Genomic DNA, 10,732 nt, shown 5'->3' on the forward strand with positions numbered 1-10,732 from the left:
CCGACCAACAAAGTGACTCCTATATAGCCCCCATCACCATAGGTAATGGAGGTATAATAATTGGTTCAAACATTGAAGTTCTGGAAACAACAATACACATGCAATTATTCATATAAATGCAAATCCAAATGAGGTGAATATCATTTACAAAATCAACAACTGTGAGCCATGCTATCATATTTCTGCAGCCGGTTTCAGGACGGGGACAATAGTCAAGCTGGTAGAGGACAGTCGGATGGGGCTGACAAGAGGCCTTACAATGTCATTGATTTCCATTGCTTGATTGGTAATTATCTAGGAAATAAACAATGCTCAACAAGTAAATTGCCAGGTATATGTAGTAAGTCATGTAACTATTGATTAATGTTAGAAATGAGCAATGTCAAAGAAGTAAATTGAAACAAGAGCTGTCAGAGGACAGCGCGCTCGACTATTCGAGTGCTTGACAGTATCATTACATATAAAGAATGACTTCTTAATTTTCCCCTTTTCCTAAAAAATGACGTGGTTTTCCCCTTTGGACAGGCCCCGCCACCATTCCCCTATAGGTGAAAAAAACACTGCAATATGTCAATGAAAATAAATGGAGTAGTACGAAAACTTTAACATTTGCTGCATATTCTAAGTGGAAAAGGGGCCATAATTATGACAAAATGCTTGATAGTGTTGTCTGCTCTTGTTTATAGGTTGAGGTCATGTTGATAAACAAGTATGCAAAATATGAAAGCAGTATGTCAAGGGACAATGAAAATAATTGGTGTAGTACGTACGAAAACTTTTAACATTTGCACACCAACGGCACGGAAACGCCGACGCCGGGGTGACTAGAATAGCTCCACAATATAAAGAGCTCAAAATGTAAGTGATGCAATTATTGACAGCAGAGTTCATAAACAGATCACTAGTATTAGGAACCCTGTGATTGTTTTGCTTTGCATTACCAATTAAACTGGGCCCTTTTCAAATGTTCAATAAAAATTAATTGTTTCCCCAAATCTTTCCCCAATTTTCCAAAAATAGCCAAAAACAAAAAACAATACTATTCTTCAAAAATAGAAAGGTAGTCTTTCATATTATAAAATTGCAGTTTGATCTAGTATTTAATTTATCAACAATTGGAAAAGTTCCAACCAAATAGATCTTTATTCAGACATGCAGCATCTCATTTGAGTGGCTATCTTTGATTGCATACATTGATAAACATGATATTATTGATCTTATTTCCTGACATTTAGCAAATAGACCCTTGGCGGTTGTATGGGAGGACAATGTGCTATTACTTCTTCCCTATTTGTGTTTGCATTTACACTGCTAGCCTGCAAGGAAAACGCCCACTCCATGCAGGCCGATCATGATTGGATTACCAAACAATGCCTTTAGCAAAGCTATAATTTTCTTAAATAAATTATGAGATTTTATAATCACGCATCATTTAATGCTAATACCTAGGGGATCTGGAATTATATTTGTCATCTATACATAAACATTTCAAGATTTTCACACGCGCACACCTAATGTATTTAGGGATTACCCGGAAGAATGGAATGTCTGATGTAAAATCAGCACCCGATATCTCATAAAGAAGAAAGTATTTTCCACATGCCAATGTTTACATGTTATACATGTTGCAAAGCTGATGTTAGCATAAGCAGATAAGGTCATTGTTTGAACAATACATAGAATTTCATTATTATTAAAGGTCATTGTTTGAACAGTACATAGAATTTCATATTAAGGTAATTACTTGAAAAGGATTTCTCCACTATATCATAACAATGCAGTAAGTTCATTATAATTGACATATGCAAAAATATCTTCCATATACGATTTTAAAATGGCCCTACTTAAATTTTCTTTCATGAAAGATCCCACAGCACACTTTCTCTCAATACCAAAGAGCAGATGTGTTTTAATGTCCCCAAAAAACAACGGGATTAGCGCTTTATTTACTCGCCAGTGGAATAAGCCCCTAGGTTTTCTTATGTTTTCTTATCGCCTTGCACACACATCCCTGATCCTGAATTCTTCATCTATCATGGTTGGTGTAACATGCCTTTTTATTGGCCAAGGAGAAGAAGCAAATGGTAAAAACTGATACAGGAGGTTGTAGGTCTGAAAATTGTGTACGTTTAAAATTTGTGAAAAACAAATAATGCTGAAAGCAATTAGAGAGGTGATATGGATAACCATCATTAATGTAAACCAGTAAGTTAATTTAAAATGCCCATAACTTAAACAAAAATCAATGGACCAGAACGAAAATCATACTCCATCTATATGAAAGTCCAGAAATGAAATGCTGGACAGATGGACAGACAGTCCGACCACTATATGTCATTTTTACTCTGGCATAAAAATCAGCTCAATCTCTGAAAGGGGTGCATAAAAAACCTCTGGAAAACAGCTATTATAGAAAAAAATCAAAGGCCCATAACTTCGCCGTGAATCCATGTACCGGAATGCATTTCACACTACATCTGTAGGTCATGAAGGTAGACTCACATACAAAAAAAGGCTCAATATCTGAAAGCGCAGCATAAAAAAAACCCAGTATAACGATTATTAAAGAGAAAATGTTTAGTTCAATCTAATGTCCGAATTATAGACGATTGTGATGGTGTATATGTCTTGATGATGGTGAAAGCAACTTTGTAGGAGACGATAAAAGATTTTATAATAATTTCCTTTGAAACTTTAGAGGAGGTTTGAATTCAAAGAGAAAATACTATTATGGTTATATGTCAGTCATACTTCTAAGTTCATGATATATTTCTTTATAAAGCTTTTAATTTTCAAAGTGTGCTTTCCTTTTTCATCAAACATACACATTTCTGAAATCTCAAGCTTTTAACATTGGTGTTAGTTTCACACCAATGTTTCAAGCTTAAGATTTTAGAAAGTTCACATTGAAAAGTACAAAATTTAACCATTTTTAAATTTGGGAAGACCGGAGACCCCTCCTGAACCCTCCCAGTCGCGCCCCTAGTCAAAAATTCCTGCATTATGCGTACAGCATTCAACAATTTGTCGGCAATAGGGGCATAGTACAGTGAGTAGCATAACTTGTTCAATCATACATAATCAATATGAAAAAGAATTTTGTTCAAATAGCATTTTCAAGATCAACTTCATCGACCTCAACAAACAAGGGAGGTTACATGGAGTGGGGTTGTGTGTTTGCAGGGGGGGGGGGAGGTTAGGGGATAACAAAAATCTATTTTATTTGAACCAAGCTCCGACAAAAGGGGGTTTAATGCATGTGCATAAAGTGTCGTTGCAGATAAGCCTGTGCAACTTATCAGGGATAACACTTTCCGCTTCTGTGATGTTTTGCTTTAAAAGAAAGTCTTTTCATTGCATAAATCCAGTTAAGGTGGAAACTGTCTGGAAGCCGAGCAGGAGATCGATTAGTTGTGTAATCACGTTGCTTTAACAGTCTTTTAACGAATCCAGTTGCATTTTGTCGGCAACTGCATGGGAACATGTGTGTTTTTCGATGAAAAAGGTCACATCCAGTGTTCCACAATCTTTCAGCAATAGGCATGTTGTGCGTTTCATACCTTGTGTATATATAATACCTATATGAGGGTTATTTTTTCAAACTGTGTATTTTTGTCAATATTTGTTGTTGAAAAAATGAAAAGTCAAACCATACACAATAGGTGTACATTTAACAATCTGGAACCCCTGGGGTAAGCTCGGGGGGGGGGGCAAATTTATGATACTACTGCTGCCTGTAAATAATATTACCACTATTTAAACAAACTGTGGCCGTTCTATTTAAAAACACAAGTCAAAATATAGGGATTTTTTTACACAAAAACCAGTTTCGATTTAAGTACAGTTTATTATTCTGTATAAAACTGATATGATGTATTTTAATCATCATATTTCCTTTCCGGTATATTAATACTACACGTCTTAACAAGTGTTATATCTAAGCACTTTGTAGTTAGCAATAAATTTGCGCCAAATACAAAATATTATTTCAAAATGGCCTCCCTTTGAAATTTTACCGGCGTACCTGCATGCTAATTACAGGTGTCAAAAAGTTTTAAAAGTTCACAAAGTACGCATTAACAGCTCAAGATGAGCAAGAAAATCTGCATCTTACCTGCAACTATACAGGTTACTAGTCCCAAAACTGCCTTAAAGCTCTCCATTTCGGCGAAAATTACAGTATTCTACGATAGCAAACTGCGATACAGCCACAGCGAAACTGGTGCGGACACTAAATGGCATAGGGACATGTACCTACAATAGATCACGTGACAATCGGAGCGTCATCTGGCTAGCGATTTTACAATTTGGCGGGCTTTACATATTATGATATAATATCGACTGAGCATTAATTTGATTTTGATAACATAATAAATGTTCTATTTGCACACATTTGTTTATTAAAACATTTCAATTATATTTTTTATATTGTTTATAAACTTTATATATGTTACGTCGTCAAAGATGTGGAAATACCCTTACAATATCGACATGATAAGCATATAGATTTCAGTGAAAGTAGAATTGAACATGATTAGATCTCTTCTAAAGTTAATTAAAAACTTCCGATAAGATTTAGAGCTGAATCAAGAGGCCATGAATAGCCTACTTTCAGAAGAGGACTTGTGAGTATTTTGTGAGAAGTGTAATCTACTTTTTTTAAACACTCATCATTTGCAACAGTTGAATTGAATGATTTATAAACATCTGAATAGTCCAGAGAAATGACAGATATATTATAAGAAATATGGCAATTTTATAAAAAATATTCTGGTTATTTGTCAGCAACCACGTATAAATTATGGAATATTAAACGTTTTAGACCACAGCGACTGAATATAACCTACGTATAAACACATTAAATCAACACATATCCCCTTCATACATGTACATATCGAATCTAAAAGCCCCAGAAAAAAAAACAATAATACAATGAAAGGAGGAAAAAAAGTAACCCTCAACTGGACTCGAACCATTGACCCCTGGAGTAAAAGTTTAACGCTTAGACCACTCGGCAATCCGTGCTCATTCAATGAGTTATGTATTTTATGCTATATATATATATATAATAAAATAAATATATATATATAATAAAAGTAAAAACACGTGTCTGGGATTTTAAATATATATTGATTTAGCCAACGCGTTTCGCATAGCTCATCAGGGCATAATACAATATATTACAACGTCAAAATGTCATGGAGATAACGTCATATCAATTATGACGTCATAACGTCAATAAATATTAAATGAAATTTAATTTGGGTTTAAATACATGTATAAAATGTTGTTCTTTTGCTAACCTAGCTGAAATATTGTTCGAAAATAGCTTATAAAATGGAAATATTTTAAATTTTGGTTCATTATGTGAACATTCATCTAAATGTTTACTTAAAGGCATCTGTCTTGTTGAGGGGTCTCGCATTTGTTGTTCATGGACAGATCGCCTATTTCTAAGTTTATCGCCAGTTTGACCTATATAATATTGTTTGCATCCATTGCATAATAATACATAAATCACATTTTGTATATCACATGACATATTAGTTTTTATTTTGAACATTTTGCCATTAAAACCAAAAGAATTCCCTTCAATAATATAACCACACAGGGCGCATCTAGAGTCATTACATTTGGATACTCTTGGTTCTTGAGATGAACAGTAAGATTTGGTTAACAGACGTTTTAAATTAGGTGGCTGTCGCTTACATTTTATTATCTTCTGATTTGAAATTATTTTATTCATAACCGGGTCTGTTTGTAAAATGTCAATGTTGTTTTTTAATACGCCAAACAGTTCTTTATTTTTTGGATTTTGTGTTGAAATAAATGGAATTATATTACTCTTGTCTTTTTGTGTTGATTTTGAAAGTAATTCATGTTTAGGGATGGAAAGTGCTTTTTTAATACCTGTATTTATAATAGATTGTGGATATTTTCTTTGAATAAGTGAATGCTTAAGTTCATTTAAACGTTTTAGTTTAAGTTTATCATTCGAAACTATGGTGCAGATCCGTTTCGCTAAAGTGAAAGGAATATTTATCTTTGTGTGTTTATTATGACACGAGGTAAAATTAAGATATTGTTTAGAATCAGTTTCTTTCAGTATTAATTTCAGTATTGTTTTTTATAATCAATATATCAAAAAATGGTAACTCGAGTGTGCTTGTTTGCATTGTAAACTTGATATCCGAATGTAAGTTGTTTAAAATAGTATAAAAGATTGAAGTTCATGGGGAAATTTTGTCCAGAAAATAAAGCAATCGTCTAGAAATCTTTTCCAAAATGTTTTTATAAAAGAAAGAAATTCATCATTATATATTGATCCAATTCGTGCATATAGTTTTTGTTCTAAAAATCCCACTACCAATGTAGCGTATGTTGGCGCGAATTTAGTACCCATTGCAGTCATATATATATATATATATATATATATATATATATATATATATATATATATATATATATATATATATATATATATATATATATATATATATATATATATATATATATATATATCGACTTTTTTGTTTTCGCCTGCGGAGTGCCCCAAGTCAATTTTTTATTGTAATGATCATACATATTTTACTGAGCGTTCACAAAGGCTTTTTTTAAGAATCAAAGATGTGCAAACTTATAAGAATGTGTCCTGATGCATAGCACAATATGTATACCGATAGTTTGCGTAAATGGTAAATGCAGACATAATTCTATAATTTATGTATTGAGGGCTTGTAAAGCAAACTTTGCACATTGAGAATTTCAGGGGAAGTCCTCAGTACAAGAACCGCAACTCTTTAGTATCGATTGCTGAATAAAAATTTCGTAACGCAGAGAACTTTTAGATCCTCACTTTTGGTTTAAAAAAATCACTCTGAATTTTTACAGAATGCGAAAACGTTTTTCTCTAAACTGAAAAAAAAAATCGTTAACGCTGTATCTACATCGCTACGGTCGTTGTCATAGATACGTATTGATCTGTGATTTGTAGAGTTATTGTTTACACCTTTATGTTGACGGCGTACATTCGGATTGAGTACTGATTGGCTGATAGGATTACCAAAATTTGATTGACAGCTGGCTTTCGACTTTCTCCGGAATCCTCCGCAAGATTGAGCGATATATTGAATATTGATTTCTGCAATTATTCGTCATATGATACTGAATGTTGGCATCAGTTCAATAACAAGCACATTCAAAATACAACGTTGTCAATGATGTCAAAGATGTCACGCTCAATGGCGTAAACTGTTAATCGTTGATTTCGGCAAGTGGGATTGTTGTTTGTCTCACTACACAATAAATCACCGATTAAATTCGACATATTTACGCAGAGACTTCTCTGATTTACGTCAGGATTTTTTTTTATTGAAAAGTAGCCGGGGTTTCTTGTTCAAGTAATCAGAAAAAAAATCCTGGTCAACGGCTCTTAATGAAACCTTTGCATCAAATTTATATTATAATTAAATTTCAAAATACAAACAAATATGTCATGCAGTTCTTTCATTTAGATATAATAGATTGCAATTGGTATCGTATCACAAGCAACACGAATGAAAATACAGATGATGTAGAAAAAACTTTTCATTAATATGATGCCCGTCTTTTTCGTTTAATTTCCTATATTAAACCTTGCAAGGAAAATAATAAATAAAATGGAGGCGCAAGTCGTGGAAAATATTCCTGTGTCGCTCCATTATGTTAGATCTACTTAGGAATTTCGTCACATCTGCACAAAAAGGAATATTTAACGGAGAAATTGTCTTAATCAGTTACAATGATGTTAATGCAATTAATGTATATTACATATTAGCATAAACCAAATACTAATATTTTAAGATACTGTAAGGTATTTTAAATATTGTGTGGGGCAATAATAGGCGTTCTTGTCCTTCTCACCCGCTAAATATTCCTCTTCAAAGGAGACATATCTCGCATAAACGATCAATCTTGCAAGGGAGCCTACTCTTACTTATTTTTGTGTGAGCTTACATAGGTTAGTTCCCGTTTATTGAATTAATTATTGCTGGCAATCAGTTCTTTCATTATCTTAGTTTTCTAGTTGCTAAATTCAGTTTCTGAAGATGTACATTCTGGTCTGTTGGCTTAATGGGAATATCTAAGTACAAGTATATTGTGCTGTGGCGAGGTTTCAGCCATTTCTTTTAAATGGGGAGTGTTATTAGGTGAGGTTGATTAATGTAGATCTAATATCACAATTCTACAATGTATTTTACAGTGTAAAAAAATAATTCCCCCAAAACGCTACATATTTTTTATTGAACAAATATAAAAAAAACAACTTATATAAAATGTATGAAAAACAAACACCCAGATTAAAAGCGTTTCAATACATTTGTAACGAACTCAGAGTAGTCACCCATCCACGTATCCATAACGTAACGAATATCTTCTAGTCAAAAATTGCGGCGTTCGTCGACACTTTGAAAGTGAGTTTAAAATTTTTGTATTTTCCCTATTTTACATAGAATTATGCAAAATGACTGCTCTTACAGAATGGCAATATGCGTCCCTACATAGGTTAATGTTCAAATTAGGTTAATACAAACGTAAACCCGAAAAAGAATTCTTGTGTAAGACACATATCGAAACCAGAGAACCACTAAACGCACTAAAATATCGCGACAAAACACACCGTTTGGTTCTAGTATGTTTTGACATGATATGATCTTGATATTATAATGAATTAAACGTACCAAACGATTTTAGATCGAAACGTTTTGAAATACCACGACAACCGCACCCGTAGCGTTGATGATACACGCATAGCATTCATTTGAATTTTCAGAATGACGAGTTGAACGCCATTCTTACCTTATAAAGCAATTTTAACTCGACACAGACGGTTCTTCAGTTATAAAGCATGTATAACTCTTTAAATTATTGTTTAATGTTATGTCAGTAGTCGAGAAAGCAAAGTAGCGAACGCGTACTCGTTTTGGTTTAATGTCATTGTTTTTACCTAAAATACTTACCCCATGTATACAACCATTATTTAGATTGGTTCTTACCTTAACAAATACTGCATTGCTATGTTATAAAGAAACAAGTTTCAACGAATTGTATTGGTCAGTACGTTAAATAAAATAAAGTTGTGACGCATGAAGCGGTTGCATGCAAGTGCGAATGTATATCGACAGATATTGGCGAAGTAGCGCAATAGATTCGGCCTTGCAATTTTATTGCGTACTCTACTTCTACTTCGTACTTCCTACAGTCAATAGCTGGCTATTACAGGAAGGCCTATTATAGGCAGATATGGACACTGTCGAGTCCGTTTCCTGGGAAGAACCAGTACTTAGTGTCAATGGAGGAGAAAATGAGAACGCTCCCCGAGTAGGGAGCGAACCCACGAACCCACGAACTCCCGATCGTTAAGCGGACACCTCATCCACTACACCACGCGACTCTTTGTGTCAAAAGAACATATACGCACTACAGCTATAAGATATGTTAACTTTTTTTAAACTGCGGTCATCAACTTAAAACTGAAATTGTATTTGAAAGTGTAAAGACATTTTTTATAGGAATCACTTTTAATCACAATGTGCTGAATATATTTTTCCACGCCATAATATAAGGGTTTTTGTAGATTGAGATTGCATTGGAACTCCAAAGTTTGTGCTGCAATCTTTTTCGAGATGAGGAGAAACCATTTGTGGGTCTGACCTATCTCTTAACATGTTTTTTTCTTTATGACCTATGTATGTTACGAACGAGCTTTACCTTACTTGATATATTTTTTACCTTTGCCAACATTTGAGATTAAGTCCGTTTACATCAGAGTGTAGCCGTTCGTAAAGCTTTGTAACTTTATGATGCCAGATGTTACTAGTTCGATAATTAGTATACAGACACTTGAATATATGGAAGCCGATTTTACCATATAGTTTTGGCATGTTTGCGGTTCTGAAGAACAACGCTAAACATTCGAAAACGAGATCACCACAAACAAACGTGTCAAATAGACAAACAAGCTCCAGTCTGACAAGTCTGACCTTTGTTGCCCTTTATGTCATTCTGGCAGGAATAATTACCGTTATTGCGTGTTGTCGTTGAAACACATTCCCTCGAAATAACGACGGATATGACCACAAATGACAAAACCGGGAACCAGTGCGGCAATTATAACGCTTGGGACATTCTAACAAGCCAAAATGTCAGAATGATATCGCTGAAATTAGCCACCATACGAAAAGGATTATCTGACACAAGATGTTGTAGCATTGCGTTTAAGATCTGCCTAGTCGCAGTGTTTATTATACAGACATAATACTTGTACCAATGGTTTAGACATTACTAAATGATATAACGAGTTGGTCACTTAAAAGTTGCAATCATAAGTATACATATAGGAAAGAGATGTACACACAGTGACTAAGATGCTAATATTGTTGGAATCGTGAAATAAAACCGTTGGAATTTCATGAACAGGATATGTGAATTGGTAAAAAACGTCTGGTATATATAACGAATGAGCTGAAAGAGACGATATTAGTAAACGCTTTCAATGGCATGTCGGTTTTCAAAACGAATATTTTATATTCTGACAGCTATTTGCATGTTGACATGGGTATTTATTTCCTATCTTGCAATTCAGTCGGGACATTCCGATCCAGATCGGGATTCAGTCCTACGTTACGATGGCGAAGTGGATCAAGGACACGGGGTGACCTTGGAGGATTTTTATGACCCAAAGGTTGTAGAA

The 10,732-nt window shown here is 34.0% G+C and overlaps 1 protein-coding gene across 4 annotated transcripts in view; it reads right to left on the reverse strand.

Annotated features, from left to right (window-relative positions):
- Positions 1–4,275, reverse strand: part of LOC127855324 (uncharacterized) — a 105,377-nt gene extending 101,102 nt beyond the window's left edge. For all 4 annotated transcript variants that reach the window (XM_052390805.1, XM_052390806.1, XM_052390804.1 and 1 more), the window contains exon 1: positions 4,115–4,275. In XM_052390805.1, the coding sequence (XP_052246765.1) occupies positions 4,115–4,163 (49 nt within the window). In that variant the 5' untranslated portion in view covers positions 4,164–4,275. The remainder of the gene's footprint in view (positions 1–4,114) is intronic.
- Positions 4,276–10,732: the final 6,457 nt, after the last annotated feature.

The sequence above is a fragment of the Dreissena polymorpha genome, chromosome 13 (genome assembly GCF_020536995.1).
Source record: "Dreissena polymorpha isolate Duluth1 chromosome 13, UMN_Dpol_1.0, whole genome shotgun sequence".
NCBI lineage: Eukaryota > Metazoa > Mollusca > Bivalvia > Myida > Dreissenidae > Dreissena > Dreissena polymorpha.